The sequence below is a fragment of the Lonchura striata genome, chromosome 7 (genome assembly GCF_046129695.1).
Source record: "Lonchura striata isolate bLonStr1 chromosome 7, bLonStr1.mat, whole genome shotgun sequence".
NCBI lineage: Eukaryota > Metazoa > Chordata > Aves > Passeriformes > Estrildidae > Lonchura > Lonchura striata.
The window spans coordinates 8,885,492-8,905,906 of NC_134609.1; the positions used below are offsets into that span (position 1 = coordinate 8,885,492).

Below are 20,415 nucleotides of genomic sequence, written 5' to 3' on the forward strand. Positions count from 1 at the left end.
CTCCCGGGAGTCTCGGCGCTGACGCGGCTCGGAGCGGGCGGGTGTCCCTGAGTCACCCGCGCCGCAGCCCCGGCCGTGCCTCAGCATCCTCCGCAGCCCGCCCTGCGCTCCGGCCGCAAACCTGCCCGAGGGACTACAGAACAGAGTAACAGAAGTCCCGCTTTAATATAGGGAAATATCGTTCGTATTTTTTATGAGAATAACACATATAAATTTAAGGTTTCTTAATTTAGCAACTTAGATGAAAGTACTCAGTACATATGTCAGTCATATTTAGATATTACTTTGAATTCTCTAGTTTCCATCCTGATTCCAGGTATAAGTGCTTCCAAAAGTTCTTCAAATTCTTAAAGCCATAAGATGTCTAAAAAAAACAAAATCAAGCACGATTCTAATACTTTTCACATTTCTTCTATTACAGAATTATTCTAATGAAAGTTACAGTAATGCAACCAAGTAAACTTTCGATCCCACCTAAGTTCTTTGTGTCAAGCATCTAAAAGAGCCTTCATTGGTGACATTCACTGAATCAACAGAAAGCTATCAAGTCACTGCCATGACCACAAAGATCAAGGCAGAACTATAATGTGCAATTACAAACAATGGAGAAATCCTGCACGAACACTATTTTTCAGGCACACGCTCCAGAGAGACCCTTAACTGCTGATGCTGTAGGGATGACTATAGCAGGTACCACAGTCTGTAACTACAGACTCATATAAAGCTATGTCAAAAGATCCATCTTGTTCTGAGGGTCCAGAGAAATGCCTAAGGAGGAGTGAAAATGGGGGAGAGGGATGTATTATAGGCCAGTGTGCTTTCAACCTGCTACTGCTTTCACTCCCGAGGACTTCCCAAGCTGACTTTGGTAGTCATCTTTTTTTTTGTTGTTGTTCCTCCCATGTACTTATCCACTCACTGGACCAGTTTTAAATCAGCAGCTTCCTTGGTGATGAACTTCCACAGGCCTGCTTCCCAGAGCATCAAGAATCTGTTTGAATATTGCTCCAATTGCCTTCATCAATGTGCCTTACTTCTTGTGCTGGAGGAGACAAATTGTTCAGTATCTATCTTTGTCATACAGACCTACAGCTCTTCTCTCATTTCAAGACTGAGGAGTCACAGCCAACTCAGTGATTATTTATAACAAAGCTCTTCCATGTCTTTGGATCATCTTTATTATCCTTCTCTGAGCTGTTCCACTTTTACAGATTTTTGGGATAAGAGGCACTTTGCACAGTGTTCAAGATAAGGATGAATAATGACTTACTTTGTGCATACAGTGCCATGCTTGTATTTTCTATTTCTTTACCAATAACCTAAAGGTGATTTTTTTTTTTTTTAATAAGAGATAAATCAGCACTCCTACCTAGTTTGTCATATCTTCTTAGCTTCAAGTCCACTTTTGGTAAACTTTGACTTCTGTTAATCTAATCATCAATCAATTTTCTAATGATCATAAAAAAAACCCCTCACACTCCTTTTTAATATTGTTTTAATTGAAGTAGCAACTGGAAGCACAAATCAAAATTAGATGTTCTGTTTATACCTAAAATAATGGTCAGTTCTGGCCCTGAAGGATTTATTATTTAATAAACAAAAGATGAGCAAAAGAAAATACCATCTTGTTTCACACTTAGGAAACACAGTGAAACAGCTTTGAACTATTTTGTTCAGAAGAGTTCACAGACGTCTTTGGTAGAGCAAACAATGGAGTTTTCCTCATTTGCAGGCCTTGGTGAGAAGACAAAACAGCAGTGATTTTTGTATTTGAGAATATGGACTGAATTATTATCTCTAGGTTTATGCAATAGAGCTACTAAATCACTTGTTATGATCTACTCCTGCAGAGTCAGATGAATTACAACTCATGCAGACAGCTTGGCTAGGAACTTGTGAATTACAGAGGTCACTTTCCAAGAAGGACAGAAAAAGGTCTCCAAAAACTATCAAAGGCCACTATATCACTGCCAAATGAGGCTTAGAGCTAGCTCAGCAAACTGATTCCTTTTTAGGGGAGCTTTGAACACATCCATTTGTAGACTTGTTCATCGCCGAAACCGTGCAACATGTGGCAGGGAGATAAGTACAATGGAAAATGAGTGTACCCACACTAAACTAGTTAGGCAACAGAGCACAGGTGCAGACAAAAGTCAAAAGAGCTGCTTCAGCAGAGCTCTTGTGGATATGGGTGCCCGCCCTTAGAGATTTCATCATCCTCTCTCCCTTCCCCCAAAATTACATAGAAGTTAGAGATGGATAAACAAGGAGGGCCCTTTTGAAATTAGTTTCTAAATAGATAATTTTAAAAACCACTAAAGGACCCTTACGTTGTAGCAGAGAAATTTCTGCACAGAACGAACCTTAAATGATACAATAACATAATTTCATGCTGATATATTACAACTTGAAAGTCCTCATAAATGCTATTCAGTAACTGATTAAATATTGCCACCACTGTGCCAAGACAGCCAGGAAACAAGAGCAGTCAAGTGGCTCTTCCAAAGAAATAGGAGGACTAAGTGCTTGAAAGGTGACCTAAAATTTGGGAATTTTGATTTCAAGCTTCTTGAAATGGTGTTACCCAGCAGACAGACAGTGCACTGATAAAAAGGGGATATGCATTCCTGATTCTAACTGTCCCTCTGCATGCCTACTCGTGACACAGGAATGTGGGTTAATTGTTAATCTTGATGCTGTTGGCAGATGTGATAAGATTGCATTTTGCAATCTACCTACTGTACGAATGCAACTATATGGAACTCAGAATGGTCTGTGGCCCATTTTGATATGCTCTTCATGGGTCTGGACCATGCTTGGACCATGCAAATAAGAACTGAAATACAGGTTGCAGTAATCCACCATTAAGTGCATTGCACAAGAACATCACTTGATACTGTGATACAGTGAATTCCCAGGATACTGATTTTGACATTCATAAGAATGAATACACATATGGGACATGGTTATCTCAAGGACTCTGCTAATCAGGACTGCTAGAATAAGGAGAGGTCATACAGGTACTTAGCTTGATTTTAAGTGAGGAGAGCAGGAATTTGCAGTGGGCATTCCCACTCTGCACCTGCAGAGCCTGGATACATTGCACTTGAAAAGACTCAGCCTAGTATTTTCTTCAAGGTTTTGGCTGAGCTAGAAGATGAGTGAAGAGCTGGAAAGAACTCTGGGATTTGTGTCTGTGATATGCATTTATTTATGAATGGGGACTGGAATGGGGGAGATGGTGAAAGACCTTCATTACACTAAGTGATTGCAGTGTGAAATTAAACTATACAAGAGCTCAAAGGGCATAGACTGGCCACATAAGTAAACTTAGGGATAAAAAGAAAAAATGCTAATATTTCCCCTGATCCAGGTTTCCTCTTAGGAACTTGTAGTAACTCACTTCACTACGTGAGCATTCTCTTCAACACACATTGTACTTAAAGGAGCAGTTTCCCCACATGACTTCATTCTAATTACCTACAAATAGTCATACAAGGAAAGCCTCGATCCACTCATGCTCTTTACAGCTGTGATTAGCATTTTCATTTCAGAACTTCTGAGTGACATTGCTTGCCCGGAATTCATTACTCAATCTCCCTGCATAATGCATGGCAACCCGCTGCTGATGTGTCACAGTGCCTCCATGCAGTGCCCAGGGCCTGCAGCATCCCAGAGGTTTGTCTATACACTACAACAGCTGCCAACAGATAGATCACAACAGGCTGGCAAAGCACTTAGTACATTTAAAATGCCTGGTTTTAGGTTCCAGGAAAAATGCAGCTACTACTCCCAGTGGCCTCACAAATCTTCAGGACATCAATAGGTGGTTCATCTGTGGGTAGGGGAGATACTGCATACTTAAAAAACAGTATTAAGAGTTACAGGAGCCCTTCTACCTTTAAAACCACAGAAATTTCAATTGTAACACAACTTGACATTTCCAGGAATCAGTTCAGCTAATTTACCACCTCTGGTTCAAGGAAAAGTAATTAGGGAATAGTATCAGAAATATTTTGAGAATTGGTTAGTCATGATACTTTATGTTGCATAAGTAAGATGAGACTGGAGCTTTAACCAGCTGCCTGGTAAAGACTTGGATTTTCCTTGAGTTTGTCTTGTTTGCAAATCTATAAATATATATCTTATATATATATATATATATATATATATATATATATATATATATATATATATATATAAATACAGATTTATACCTACATTTAATATAGATAAAATATGCATTTTGTATAGCATATCTTTGAGGTAACAGCTGCCTCCGTACTTTGTACAAGATAAATTACCCTGTCTGCTCTAAACTAATTCTAGCAAAAACCATTGTTTTAAGACATATTTTTTAGTTGTGGAACTTTACACTTGGAAGCTAAAAATGGTCAGACAACATCAGTTTGAACAAGAATCACCTAGGCATTAAAAGCTTTACAGATGTAACAAATCTAAAAAAATTCCACCAGTTATTCTGTAATGAACAACTCTGCTGGAAGCAACCTCACCACACAGAAATCTCAGATTCCTTTCTGCATTTTTGCCATTTCCCTACTGAAAGTTCTGCTTACTTTCAGCATGTAACTCAGTACTACATGAGTTAGTGTGGAACCTTATGACATACTTGTATGACATAATTGCATGTGACCATCACCTGAATACACCATGTGCCACCAGCTGAGCTCTCACGTTGTCAGATGCAAATTTACATGTGTAACATTTACAGTCAAAGAACATCATCGCTGGATAATGAAGTATTTGGTGAATTATTTTGAAGCTAAGGGTAAAAAATTCTCTTCTCTGATTCAGTGGCATTTCTGCACATTTTGCCATCAGTTTGATAGTGGCAATATGGAAGTCACGCTTCTTCCCATCATTCGTAACTTGGAAAGGAAAACTGATAGGAGTTCTTGTGAAGGAATTTATTCTGAATGACTTTAAGAACTGGGTGTTACAGCCATAGGAAGCTCACTAGATGTGTAAATGGGTAAAATTCACTGATTTTCCATGTCTTACAAATGTACATTCTGAGAAACACAGAAGTAAGGAAAGGGAGCACTGATTATCATTTTGAAATATAAAAAAATTGAATAAATTTAATATGCATAAAAACACACTCAGACTTCAACTCCAGCATTTATGAAACAAATATGGGGAATTTCAATTGTTTTTGCAAACCAAAATATCAAAAAAATTATCTTGTTCTACTGTTTAACTAGTTAAAATTTCTTAAAATTAATAACCTCTCTGTGTTCACAATAATCAATGTGTTCATATGAGACCAAGGTGACAAATTAAATGTGCCAGAATATTTTTAGCAATATCTAAAACAACCAGTATCATGAAACAGCTGTGGACAAACTGGAAGGTCAATTAAAAATAACTCTGATGTAGGGGAAAACCAGAATTGATAATCCTAAATCTACCTCTTAGGATGTCTAATAAACCCAAAAAGGTGCAGAGAAGCCAATGTATTTAGGAGTGGTAAATATTAGCATTAACTTTGCTGTGTAACTGGATCTATCAAAAAGTACAGTGAGGTCAGGATTTGGAAAGATACTGTATAAACCAAGCAGACATATTCAACTGACAGGGGAAGGAACCTTATCTCATCTAGTCCATGAAAGGGAAGGATTTTACAGAAGGCTATATTTAAATTGTAGGAAACCAATTATGGTCTAGGCAAGGAGTATCTGGAAATGTGGATGAACCACGTGGCAAACCAACCTGTCAGCCCACCTGTGCCATGCTGTCTGCTAATGCCTGCACGAGCTGTGACCTAATTGCTGTCTGCTCGCTTTGCAAACAAAATTGCATCATTGATTAGGTTCCTTGGGGGCCACTTTTATATTCCCCTGGAAAATTCTGTAGACTGATGGAAACAAGATATCTCAGCAGAAGTTTTCAGTGGTCTGAGACAAGAAAAATCCTGTGTTCTTTTTAGACAGAATAAATATGAGTAGTGCATTGATGCAATGACAGACATTAGGAGCAATATCCTACATAAGAGTCAGTAGGATTTCAGCGACACAAAGTGGAAAGCTGTAATAAGGTGACACACTGGTAATAATTAAAAATGTAAAAAAGAAAGGTTCTTGACTTGAACCTTTATGAATGCAGGAAGATTTGTACAGATGTGGAATTTAAGCAGATAAAAGAGAAGTCAGTTCCGGTTAATTACATTAAAAAATATAAGACTAGGTACACAAATGTAAAAAACACATTCTTTAATTTTAAAGGGAAACAGAGAAGGATAACAAATTAAAGAATTATATATAGACTATGAGGTGAGACCTGTACAGCTGTTTTATATGCTGACTAGGTTACCTTAAATAAAAACAAACAGCTCTATGCACAGGACTCCTATCTCCATTGTGCAAGCAGAAAAAAGACAATAGGTCTGTCCCCCTTCCATGTTTCTAATTGTTTTCAATGTTACTCCTGTGAAAAGCATGGTCGAGTGCATGGCAACAGAATACAATGTGCACAAACAAAACAACATGAATCAGAGATCATACTGATGAGGAGGAGCAGAGAAGAAATACAGGGAGATAAGCTTGTTCTGAAGTAGTTCAATAATTGATTAGCACGTGGGTTAACAGAGGAGTCACAGATACTCGTGTAGGTGGCTCTCTGGAAGCACATGAAGAGTGCATGGCACACAGGACACACTGCCAGGACATGGCAGACACCAGCATCAACTGTATACACACATCTTACCTATCCTGGGGTCCTTAGGTAACATCTGGGAGAAATACCACTTTCAGGATTGTTTCAGCCTCTGCAGACTTCAAAATAAGCTTGAAAAATGTAGAGTGCTTAGGGACATCACGAGCTTTCCTCCAGCTCTACAGTGCCAAAGTCAGTTTGCACTATGTCTTGTTGACACTTCTGGGGAGCTTCCAGGGAAACAGAATACCAAAACCAAAATAGTTATTAATTATGGGCTGAGATGGATAAATACTTTTTGATTCACTACAGTGTACACTGTAACTTGGTTTTATTATGTTATCCTAAAAAAAAAAACACTGGAATGGGCAGTGCTGCCAAGGAAGGAACAAATTCAGAGTCACAAACAAATGATTTTTCCCAATTTTGAGAAAATAAATCCCTAGTCTAGATTTATACATACATACATATATATTTACACACACACACACTTGTGTGTATCTCAATCAACAATGAAGACTAGTGCTCTTGTGGAGGTATGGAATAATTGCCATATGTGCTTGCATAGATACTCATATTGTGAAATGGTTGTTCCCAGGTATTTGAATGTATTTCAAAGGTGGGTTCTGCCTAAATGCCTTCAGAAATGCCATCTGCAAATACAGAGGTACTCAGTAGATCTGTTAAACCAAGTTCTCAGATGCAGTGAGTGGTATCTGGCTCCATTTGGTGCAGAACTCCAGCAGGACAGGACCTCTGTGTGTTGATGATCTCCTGTGTGTACTCCCTGTGTCACCATTCAGCCTGCTTACAGATGAACAGGTAGGGAAATTAAGCAGATTCATAATTCAAAGAATGCATTTAGAAACCAAATGCTTCAATTTTAAGATGGAGATGCATTAAGAAAAAAATTGTCTAATTTCACTTTAATGACAGATTCCAATTGAAAGAAAACTATCAAATTTGGAAGAATTTTAAACAAAGGTGCTGGATGTTTAATATCTCCACATGTGCCAATTCCAGAGAGAAGCCATCCTTTCCTTTTATTCATATCACGTTAAGATTTAATTTCAAAGTAATTATTACTTGTTTGGGAGAGAGGCAGTGCCCTGCACACAGAACAACAAGTTATTAATGCCTTGCTTGGCAGGGACTTTTTTCTGTGTGATCCCATATTTGCATTCATAATCTTTTTTTCTCTTTGGTCTCCAAGGTGATTCCCACCTTTCCCTTCCTGCAACAAATCCTGCTCTGATTAAAAGGTACACCTCATGCAACTGACTTCCACATTAACTCAAACCAGGGAGGACAAAAGGGAAGTTCATGGTTTCAAAATGAAACTCAAAATTTACAAATCAGCTGCCAATTATTCAGACCTTAATTTTGCAAATTTATTTAGGAAAAAAAAATTTAACATGAGCAAATGAGAATACTTCAGTGTTACAACAGAGTATATAAATGTCTAGCAATAGTCAAATAATTTGATCTTTAAATACAAAATAACCACATGAACACCTAATATACAGGTTTCATCTGAATACATATTTATTAGATAAATATTAGGTTGTCACATCATCTAACTACATACAGTTTTGCAAGACTAAAAATCACAATTATTTTTTCTGACCAGTTTAAAGTATGAAATGATTGCATTGTACTGTACATACAATGTACAAACAAAGACAATGGCCATTTTTGCATGTTACCTCAGATTGTACTTTTTTTTTTTTAATTCTCCTCTGATCGTGATATCAAAAATTGTACAAAGTATGAATTTGGTTACAATTTTTTTTTAATTTTTTTTAATCCCCGTATTTTCTTCATTATTTCTGTAGCACCCTAAAAATACACAGGTGATAGACTAGTACACATAAGCTAAATATTACATGTAGATAAAACAAAACAAAACAAAGGATCAGAGTATATTACAGAAGTGAAAGTGGAACAAATGCTGAGACTCCACAAACGCTAACAAACAGGATTCATTTTCCACATAAGATGGAGCTTCAAGCTTTTTTTTTTCCTGCGAAATAAAAACAATGCACATTCCAAGGAAAATGAATGCATTTCTGTTAACATGTCTCTATTTGTCATTTACATATGTACAGCTGTCCCTTGAGTCTCCGCTGCAGACACTGGCGTGTACTGTCAGTCCTATAATAATGTCTTGGCAGCAGAACTGTAGATCTCTGTGGGTTCTTTCCCAGATGAACTTCCATAGGGAAACGATTAAAAGGTAAACAAACAAACAAACAAAAAAACAAAAAAAAAAAAAAAAAAGAAGAAAAATACTACTGGAATCTCATATAATAATTAAGCTTTAAAAGAAATGACTGTGATTACCCTATTTGCTAGGTTTTTTCCTCTAAACTTTAGTATGGCAGTGAACAGATAAAAAAATAACTAAATTTTCAGAAGCTTTTTCATATTGACTTCACTATACAGTACCTGATTTTAGGTGACAGATAAATTTTAAAATTGTCTCAAATGTCCAACATTTGGGTGATGGGTAAAAATTGTACTTTCTTTTTTAAGTTCTGCTTAGAAACCAAATATTTCTGTAAGTTTAAAGATGTCAACTGTCTGCTTTAATCATCTATTACTGTACAAAGCAGATGCCAACACTGCTCCAAACATATTGCAAATATCTATGGGGCTTTTTTTCCCTTTATGCTTTCCAACAGGTACTTTTAAATCATACATTTTAAATACTAGAAGTTAGCAAAAGGTCAATCCTTAACATACCTGGCTTAAAATACTAATATTGTGTTTAAGAGAAAATTAATTTTAGGTGACTAACTTAGCTGCTCAGGAATCAGTGGAGAATGAAACATGAAATAGAATCAATTTAAAAAATCAGAGCAACCAGTTCCAACTAATAGTGAGAAATTTTCTTTATTCCCAAACCTATGGCTTAAGGAACTTGCCCCCCCCCCCAAACAGAAAAAAAACTAACACTAAGGGCATAAAGTCAGTTTAACATTAGCCACCTCTGCACATGACTTCCAGACCTATATAAAAAAATGCAGCAATAAAACAGGGGGAAACTACTACAGCAAAATGGCTACACAACACATCCGTATCAGTAACTGAACAATGGTCTTTCCTAGGAACTGTGTGATAGCAGCACCACACCACAACCATATTACCATGTATTACACCAAGGTATCTTTAATATTCTGCAAAGATCCTCTACAGGTTGTCAAGCCTACATAAGAAAAAAGACACTTCTAAGCAGAATAAAATATACTATACTGTTTCCCTCCCCCACCCACCAACATCCCTAAGTGTCTTTGCCCCAGTTTCAGAGACTGGAGCACCAGTACAGCGATATAAATACGGTACCATACAGATTTGCTGCTTCCCTTAGTGCATCTTTACCTGGTCAGACAGCTGGTCCTACGTGTTCTGCTCACTTGGGCAAATGAACAAACTCTGCCATTACCAGCTCACGATCACCCACAGTTAATGAGCACTGGTTGATCAGTTGGGGTTACTGTTTCCCTAGGCAATCACTTTTTCCCTAGGCAAACACAATTATGTTTTCATGACAGAGCTGGGCCCTGATTATCCAGGTACTGCCTGATGTATCAATTCATTCATCGTATAAATGGATATGAAATTTGGGCTAACTTACCGAAAGAAAACAGGGGGGGAAAAACCCAAAACCCAACTCCCTTATTCTGTTAAAGAACCCTCAATTTTCTTTTTTAAAAAAGGACCCATATTTTTCTTCAGACAAGGTATTTAAAAACACCAGCAAAAGTATAACCAGGTCATGAAAATGTTGAATATTATCAAAGACGATACTAAAATATTCACAAAGATATTTACAATAGCAATTCTTAAAATAATTGATTTTGCATAATGAACAGCGCCTTTCTTAAAAAAACTTGAAAGAGGAAAAATATAAGTGTGGGACCATTTCTACATAATACGTTTGACAGATTCAATACTCCTACTGGAAAATAAAAGAACTAAACCGCCATTTCCTTTAATATCTACAGCAAGGTGCTGCTGACTAGCATATATATACCACAATGCATGTACAGCAGTAGTGGGAAACATTAACAAAAAGAGCAAAATAAAACAAAAAATGCAGAGAATTTACAAATATGACTTTGGTGAGGAAAGCAAACCCAGAGTTGTAAGCACAGAGCATGCCATTTACAGCACTGCAAACTAAACACAGAGGGCTAGGAAGCTATCTAGTCAAACTGACAGAAACAAACAAAATTTTGCCTGGCACTTCAGTTTAAAACGCATTGTGGCGAGCAAATGAAGGGCATTTGATTGCATTTGGGAAGAGGAAAAGGAGTAGGGTCAAATATGCTTTAGTATCAAAAGGAACAAAACCAGTAACTGTACAGTGGGGAAAAGCTGAAATGTTGCACCACGAGGGCAAAGTTGGCACACATGCACTTCTTACACAGCTACTGTACATCATTTATAAGAGTGAGAGAGAGACAAAGAGCACAGAAATGGGCACAGAAGCAATAGGAAGCTCATGCAGGAGCAGCAACCACACGAGAAGCAAAGATCACAGGGGCAAGACAGTAATTATGGCAGCAGGGTCTCTTGAGGGCAGTAGCAATCTACTGACAGGTACTTATTCTCCCCGCACTCGGTCCTTCAGAAGAGCTCATCCCAGCAGCCAAAGTTTAAAAAAAGAAACTGAAGGAGAAGAAAAGAAAAAGGCGGGAGTATCTGTAACAGTCACGAAAACAGAAAGCAAAGCAAAACTAAAATGAAGCTGTAAGACGTCTGTCCAATGTCAATGCCCCTTCTCAAGCTGATTATTAAAAATAATTATGCAGAAAATGATGTTACTCTCCCTCCATCCTGCAATGATTTCCTCGCTGCCTTCAAACCCAGCTTGTCTTACTATGCATTGTGCAGTACAGACAGTGACACAAACTCTGGGGGCACCGAAGGCTGTAGGTAATAATCAAGAACAGTTTGGTTTGCATCCCCCCTCCCTCTCTTTTCCATTATGTATGGCATACATGGCAAAAAGATCTATTACAGCAATCTCTACAGCTGGATGTTAACACAGTCAGAAATCGTACTGATTTGAAACCAAATCACAAAAATCCCTAAACATTGCAAACTTTAAAAAAAAATTTCCTGGGTGCTTCCAATCTGTGTGCTGGGCCAGAGGAATGCTCTGCAAAGACATGGTAAAGATCCCTGTGCTTGCAGAAATCCTGACACCCACGGCTGCGGCCTGAAGATCTCAGGACTGAAGTCGCATTAGCTAAACTGCTGCTCCCTCTGACAGGCCTGTGTGTCTTCCCTAGCTTTGCCACTTGACTGTAGGATTTGTGCTTTTTTGAGCTTTGTAGGTGGTTTTTTTTTCATTTTCTGTGTGGCCAGGACAATAATTCCAAGGCAAACCCACGGCTGGAGGGGGGCAGAGGAGAGGTGGGGTAGAGGGAGATACAGTTTCAAAAAAATGGAAGAACAAGCATTGTAAAGACACTCTGAGACGGGTCAGTTAAAGACAGTTCCATTCTGTTGATTTTTCTTCCCTTGCCAAGATTCGGTTTTGCCAAGATACTTCACACTATGTTTATCACAGAACTCTCTCTCTAGAGGATGAACACCAAATGGGGTTTCCAATAGCTGCACAACTGTCTATGCTTCTTTGTCACATGTAGCATGGCAGACTCGGAGATTACTGCATTTATTTAACTTTTGCATTATTTTCTCCCGTCGCTTTCGCAGTCTTTGAAGCTAACAAAAGCAGTTCTGAGATGAAGAAAGCAGGGAGTGCACCATTGGATCAAGTTGTGAGGTTTTTTTTCTTCTCTTGTGGAAAAGGAGTGTTATGATTCCTCGCTGTGCAGCCACACACGTGTGAACAAGTGAAAAGGATGAGAGAATACATATGGTTTCAGTTGTTCTCAAAGAGAGACAGAAGGTCATCATTGCTATTGCTTGGCAAATCAGGAGGATCCAGGTATGAAAGCAGCTCATCTGGATTTGTGAGTTCTGGAAGCAGCTATAAAATACAAAGATAAAATAAAAATTGCAGATAACAGAAACACAATTGAGAAAAGAAAGGGATTAAACACCACACATTCCTGGAATCTGGTTTTCATAACAATATATCCAAATACAACAGAAGGCAGCGTCACAAGCCTAACACCCTCAGATGATGCAGTATCCAATTGCCTGTGAAAGGCTCTATGACTCAGTTTTTACCTGTGAATTACATTATCATCTCAGTTAGGGTTTCTCAATCCACCTCCCCATCATATTGCCTGGCTCGTGATGCTGACAAAAACTTACAGATAAATGCTCATTATGGATGCTTCCTAGAAAACACTGCATAAACATTTGAAACATGCACTTTGAGTAATGCATATTTGAGCCTTAAGGTAGATGGGCAAAGGCTGGTCTGGCTCTCACACATCACTTTGATGGCCACCCAAAGCTGGCAACCCTACAGAAGGAGGCAGCCCTGGCCTTTCCTCACCCTCAGAACTCCTCAGTGCACTGACCTAAGCTCTGGGACAGTGACCTGAAGCAAGAAACTCACCAAGGGTTAAAGCAATCAACAAATCAGGAGAAGTGGAAAAAAAAAAAAATTGAGGAGGAGTATGGATAGAGAAGTGGCAAGGCAGGTGGGTGAGTCCTTCTCCTTTCTGTGGCAGGAGTTTACAGTGCTTGGAAGTACTTACTTGACTACAGCATTACATGCAATTCCAGACATTTTAAAGGGTCACAGGTGTAACACTCTATCCGACAGAAGATGACCTAATCTGCACAGTGCTTTCAAGAAAACAAATAGCTATGGGACTTCAATTTGTATTTCCATTAATACTGTATTCCAGTTATAAAATTTTGTTTTTCAAACCATCACAACACATTCTTTTTGATCTGACAGATGACAAGCACATCATAACTCCTGGTTTGTACATCAGGCAATGTTTTCTGCTTTATAATGCATCTTGCCCTTTCCTAGGCAAATATAAAAGTGTCATATATAAAAAATGGCAAGGAACAGTTTGTAATAAAGGCCTTTTATGTTCTGCATTGTTTTAAATACAGAAAAATATGGACTGTTTTAACAAACTTAGGTACAAGAAATTAATTTTAAGTTGTTCTATGTTTTCAAATATTATAAAACCAAAAGCCTGACCACTTCAATTTAACAAATAAATACTGAATCTATATGCTTCTATTACTCTTGTGCAAATTAAACTTTATTTTCTAACATTATATGGATAAACAAATTTTTCAATAAGCTAAACATGAAATGCCAAACAAATTTGATTGCTTTCTAAGCATTTTGAAATAATGCAATGTGAAGTTTACATAAACAGAATCTCCCAGAAGGAATCTTCTTCTTAAGCTACCACCTCATTTTATTCATGGTAAAAATGCTATTGTCATTGTACGGAGTTATGAGATTTTTAAATGTGCTTCACCTACTATCATAATTTTTTTTAAGAGTATATCATAAAAAATCAAAAAAGAAAAAAAAGTCCAAAAGAAAACAGCAGCCCCACCAAGTGTGGAGAAATAAAAAAAGTTATTGAATTTGTCCTGCAATTTTACAACTTGTTCTTAAAAATTTAAATTGTCTATGAGACTCATTCTTGTATATCGGGGATTTTTTTAAAAGTTTAAGAGTGGAAGTTTTAAACATTAGTATGTGAAGTTCAGTCTGTGAAGTTCAGTCTGTGAAGTTGAAGTCTTCTGAGTCGTCAGGGTGACCTCAGCTTCCCACAGTCAGAGGGGTCAGGCAGCACAGCTGGCCTCCTGCCCCACTGGTGTGAAAAGCAGAGACCTCAGTCAGGACTTGCTGGGAACTGAGAGTGCTGTGCTGGAGCAGGGACAGAAGAGAGAGGAGTGCCAAGGCCTGTGAGGGGGTGATGGGGAGAGAAGCTACAGGAATGTGCCAGATTTACAGTAGAGTTTGGAGAAGTGTACTGTGCTCCTGAAGTGCAAATTGAGAGTTATTTCAGTCTTGAGCCTCTGCTGTCACAAGCACCCATGCAGATCTCTCCTGTCTGTGCCTGCATCCATATGAGGTGGATTCTTTAACCCAGGTTAAACTTCAGACTGCATCTCACTGAATTCCTGCAGAATGACCGTGACTGTGTCAGTAGGGAGTGGGCCAAGTTGCCACCAGTACAGTGCCCTGTTTGTTTTGCTGCATATTCAGCCAGGTTCCACAACACACCCACTAAAATCTGATCAGATTCACAGGAATTTCCAGTAAGTTTACTATAGTTCCCACACTGTACAGCACTTGCCTCCTGTTAAGAATCCAGCAATCCTTCATCAGCGATAACCACAGTCCTGTGGTAAGTGTACAGAGTTTTGTACTTTACCTCTCACCAAGGAATGGGTGCCTGATCCATAACAAAATACTGTATGTTTCTTAAATATTAAAAGAAAAAAAAAGACATTTTAATTTCACCTTTCAGTATTGCTCAGACAGGGTCCTTAAGGGTTCAGAATTTCAACTACCATGTGAACTATTGTTCCCAAAGGATGTGCACACAACCATATTGTGTGAAACGGCAGAAGTTGCCTCACTGGTCACTGTTCTGCAGCATCCTGGAGCCTCCATCTGTCCCCTAGCCCCTTCCCTCCCCTGTGAGGCTGCCTGCCAGCCCAGTGCTCCTGCATGACAGGGGAGATGCAAGTATACAGCAACAGCAAATACAGATATAAATCCAAGGCACAGAAGCGAACATATCTCTAAGGAAATTAACTGTGCAGCAGCAGACTTTGGAACAGACAGAAGATACACAAACAGGAATGCATGACTCAAACAAAAAATCCAATCCTAGCGCTGAGGATTTATATTTTGGGAGGTAGATGGCTAACCAGAGAGATATACCTCAAGTAAGTCACTTCCAACTCCACTGAATCTATGTTAAGAGATGGAACACTACTTTTGGCCTTAAAACTAGACTTCATTTAGTTGTGAGCTGCCTCCCATGGTGTCTAAGGAGGCAGAATATGTCCTTGCTGTTTACTTCCCTGTGTGGTGTACTGGGAGGAGGAACTTATGCTGCTGAGCCACCCACAAGAGCAGGTATGGAAGGGCACAGGCTGTTTCTGGCTGCAGGGAGCGGGGACAGTGCCACAGTGTGGGTGGGGAGCACAGATCCCGCTCCCGCTGGCCAGGACGTGCCGCAGGGCTCAGCGCAGAGCTCACTTGGCACAGCAACGCCACAGTCAGAACCACACACAGCTCTGTCCCTCCTTCTATCCAGGCACTGCAACAGCTTCAGGGTCTAGGAGAGCACAGCCCGACCAGCGCCGAGCTGGGAAAGGAGGAGATGGCTCCCAGCCTGGTGCCTGAGCTGCCGCCTGAAGAGATGCCTGCCTTGGTGCTAGGAAGAGGCTTATGGTTCGCACACCACGCAGCTGCTCCAAGCAGAACCATCCGTCCTCCCAGCAGGTCAGGAGTGCCCTGTCACCTTGGCTGCAGCACCTGCGCCCATGTACCAAAGCATGAGGATGGCATGTGCTGTGGAAGCGGGTCCCGTCCCCTGCCCGCCCCGCCCTCCCGCGCGATGCGAAGCGCACGCCATGGCAGGCAGATGAGAGTATGACACAGACTTACATCCAGCGAGGGCTCCGGCATGTCGGGTGCTCCCTGTCCACCAGCCTGACCCTCTAAGGCTGAGGAGGGGTTAAAGGTCAGGTCACTGTGTGGATGGTTGCTAGAAGCGGCCGGGGGCGGCTGCCGGGACTGCTGGGTAGGAGGCCCGCTGTGATGTAATGGCTGCCCTGACTGGCTGCTGGGGTGAGGGACGTGCAAACCTTGCTGCATGGAAGTATGGGACTGATCAGTGCTGCCGGGATGAGGGATCTGCGGAGGAGGAAAAAAGCAGGAAAAGAAAGTGAGGCCACAAGGTACAGTGCTCGCGGTGCCTGACTCTGTAACTGCATGTTAGAAAACAAAATAAATTAAAAAATGACACACACAACAAAAAACCCCAGCAAAACCAATCAACAAACAACAACAACAACAGAAAAAAAAGCGCCAATGGAAAAGGAAACTCCATATCCCAATGCTGGAGGAAGTGTTTCAGCTCTTTGAAGGTTGTCTGCAAGGGGAAAAAACACATTGAACTTGTGCTGTTGGTTTGCTTCCTTGTAATGTGGAAAACTGTGTATGAAGATGCAAAACAATGCACCACAAAGAGGAGGGAAGAAGGTTTATGGGCGCTGCTCAGCATTAGCAAGGCAGATGCTTTTGCCCTAAAAAATGTTATGAATGAACAGAGAATTTGTTGAATGATCCCTATGCCAGGAACCTCATTAACCAAGAAAATGCATCATTTCTGCTCAGCTCCCCTGTTCAGGAGCTTCCTGACACTGCAGCTTATCCCTGTCTCAGCTCTTTACAAACATCTTGCAAACACCAGCTCCTTTCCTCCTTTTCTTCTCAGAATGCAACACCCCTGCTAAAGGCTGAAGGTTTTCCTTGCTGATATTCCAGGTTTTGACAGAACCAAGGCAGCTCAGGAAGCACATTCCCCACCATGAGCCAAGCTGGTGTGGGTGGCTGCACACCTGCTGACTGCAAAGTACACTGCCTTAACTTCAACTAAGCCAACAATCACACTCTGCTTTGTATTCATGCTGCTGATGAGTCGTCTGACAAGAGCTTGATGTTTTTTATGCTTTCTGCGGGGAATAAACTACCAATCCACATTACTGAATGGGGGAAAAGCTTTTCTCACATGACGGAGAAGCAATAAAATGCACAAGTAAAATTCTTCCTTCTGCTTCCTTTCTGTCACATCTAATGCTAGTGGGTTCTCTGGGGCTTGACCTTGGTGCCACAAGAAAGATGTGTCTGAATGTTTCAGAATCAGATCTCTCATGTTAATTTGGTATATGGAGAAACAAAAAATGTAAACATTTTCTGAGGAATGCTACATACTGGACAAAGTGAAGCTGAAATAAAAGAACAAATACATTCAACAACAGCATGAAATTCATCCAGCCAAGCCAACAGAAACCAGCAAAATGTTATGTCAGTATTCACCCTTGCATATCACATAAACTGCTAAGCTATCTTAACCTCAGCTTTCAGTTTTGGAAAGCAAAAGGAAGGTTATTACAAAACTTAATTAAAATGTTCCCATTAAAAAAAAAATAGAGAAACAAGTATTTTTTAAAATACTTTTCACTACGTTTAGGAAAACTGAAACTTGAATACTGATCCATTGGGACAGTCACACTAAGCTGCATGGAGGTCCTTTTCAATACTTCGGTATTATGAAGGTTTGTGGAAATTTTTCTACCTGCATGGTATTTGGCTCTCTATCTCATAGGAGAGTTTAAAGTAAATGGTAAAAAGTACTGATACACATTTCTCCATTGGGGTCGTAGTCTGACTTCTTGAAAAACATTCTCCAACACTCTTGTTACTGTAGGGGAAAATTTGTACAAAATCTGCCCACAGATTGCACTTTTATGTAAAAGAATTTGCAGCCCAAAAACTTTGCAGGAGTCTAAGTATAAGTAGATGTCTGTCTTAATAGTACTGTTTCCTTCCTCACTCATTGAGGACACGTGCAACAGGAAGTGTGGAAATTAGAAAGCTTAATAATAACAACAAAAAATAAAAAGCAATTTATGATAGTGTTGTTAACATGGGAAACCAGTTTCTGGAATAAACCAAAACCAGACAGGATTATATTGAAGAATGTCTTAAATTTATCCCTGAATGCATAAAGCAAGGGTCATGCTGACATGTGTATATAAATAATTATTTTAACCAGGAGAGGCATTCATATGCTCTCAGACAGATTTCAAAACAAATAAGTAGGTTATAAATTCTACACTGTGTTTGTACAGGCAAAGATTTAAATATGTATTTCATTGATAACACAGTCACTTGGGTACTTAGACAATGGGTGTATAGGGACCAATTGTTTATTGTAAGCCTGAGGGCAATCATATTCTTTGAAGAGGCATCGCAGATTCCAAATCCATCTGACTTAGGCCACTGACACCACCAGCCCCTCAGTGAAAAAGCGAAATGCTTAGAATTGGAATATTTTCTGTTTGCATCAGCTAACTGATGATAAGTTTGCTATGGTGCAGACACATTGTAAGCAACACACTTTGCGTATGTTTAACTTGCACCTGCAACTCCCACCATTTTATTCTGAAAGCACTGACCCTCACTATGAATGCAGAGTGTAACAAAGTTCCTTTGCTTGCACATTAAGATAATTCCAGAGTTGTTTTTAGTGGCATAAGCTTTGGCACTCTTAAAGCATTTACAGTCTATAAAAGAAAAGATTATAGCAGACAACTACATCTTCAGCTTAATAGCACAGAGCAACATGACTCTACAGCCCAACAGTGACCTCTAGGAGTGCTGAGATGTACAGCTGTGGAGTAATAGGGCCTGCCACTACACAGCAATATTCTTTCTGTTTCTGGAGAAAATTATTAGTGATAAAAAAATCACCAGGTTAAGTCAATGGTTTATATTTCTCTCCAATACCAGGGTCACAGTTTTACCAACTCTTTTGCTGTTAGCTACCAAAACTGTTAAAAGATGCCATCCTGCCTACCCTGCTGATGTTCTTGGTCACTTTTCCCATCCACCTGTTTGCCATGTTTGCAAGGTGAAACCTTGTAGATATGCACTCAATCTCCCCATCCTGCCCCTGAATTAGTTTCCAGTCACATCAGTACCTGGGTACAGATCACTTCATGATCTGGCTGCAGTAACACTTTTGCACGTGTGAGGGGAAGGAAAAGTGAAAATAGAAACAAGAGCAATGACTTTTTACAGTAGTACCAGCTCATATCACCTCCCTGTGTGTATAAACCTATGGTGCCATCATCCATTGCTCAGTCACTCCTTATACTGTGTGCAAGAGGCACTAAACTAGAGCTAACTGAATTCTCCATTGTCTAAAATGTGGTTACAACTTCTGAAAGCAAACAGGAGCTGCCATGATTGTGGCAGCTGTTCTGTAGCAATCTTGCACTGTTGTGGTATCTGTTCCACAGCTCTGAAAACACTCTATGCTGGGGAAGAGGTCTTCTGGTCACGTTTCAGGTCCTGATTTTTTTCTTCTTCTATAGGAGTGGAACAGCAGTGTTAAGGGAAGGAAATTCTGATTGATCCATCCCTGGTTACCCAGCCCTAAATATACTGAGCAAATTTCCTGGAGTGACCTACAGGGTATGTCTGGAGGGATCAACTTTCTCTGCCTACCACTGTGTAAGGGCCACCACATACATCTTCAAAACAGGACTGCTAGGAACTTCCTCAGCAGCATTCAGCTCCAGTAAGAGAGACCTCAGGTCTAAAGGGACAGAACATCCAATCCCAGCTCACCTTGTAAATGACCAAAGTGAATAGTATGTGCAACTACAAAAAGCTGCTAACTGTGTAAAAGGAAAGACAAAGCCAGAGAAGAACATAAGGCAATATCTTAAAACCTTGGTTCAATCACACAATTTGTTTGTAGTTGTTTTTGTATGAAGCGTCTCCTCAAAGACATGCAACTACACAATTTAGGAATGTGTTAAAGGCATGTATTTCTCTAAAGGCAGTGATTTTAAAGATGCCTTTCTTGAGTGTCTGCTACAGACAAACAGTTAATTTTGAGAGAAAAGAACAAAAGAGAGACAATAAGAAATAAAGAGGAAAGCAGAGATTTTGTAACACTGAAAAGGCTGTGTGGGAGCACTAAGAGATCTCAAATGTGGACTGAAAACTGCACAGCCATA

General features: G+C 39.7%; 1 protein-coding gene across 9 annotated transcripts in view; it reads right to left on the reverse strand.

The window, feature by feature from the left end:
• Positions 1–8,035: 8,035 nt before the first annotated feature.
• ZMIZ1 (zinc finger MIZ-type containing 1) overlaps positions 8,036–20,415 on the reverse strand; it is a 335,118-nt gene continuing 322,738 nt past the window's right edge. For 8 of the 9 annotated variants that reach the window (XM_077784564.1, XM_021526680.3, XM_021526678.3 and 5 more), the window contains 2 exons: positions 16,268–16,516; positions 8,036–12,679 (listed from right to left, as the gene is read on the reverse strand). In XM_077784564.1, coding sequence (XP_077640690.1) covers positions 12,572–12,679; positions 16,268–16,516 — 357 coding nt within the window. In that variant the 3' untranslated portion in view covers positions 8,036–12,571. The remainder of the gene's footprint in view (positions 12,680–16,267; positions 16,517–20,415) is intronic. The other variant, XM_021526681.3, reaches the window with a different exon arrangement.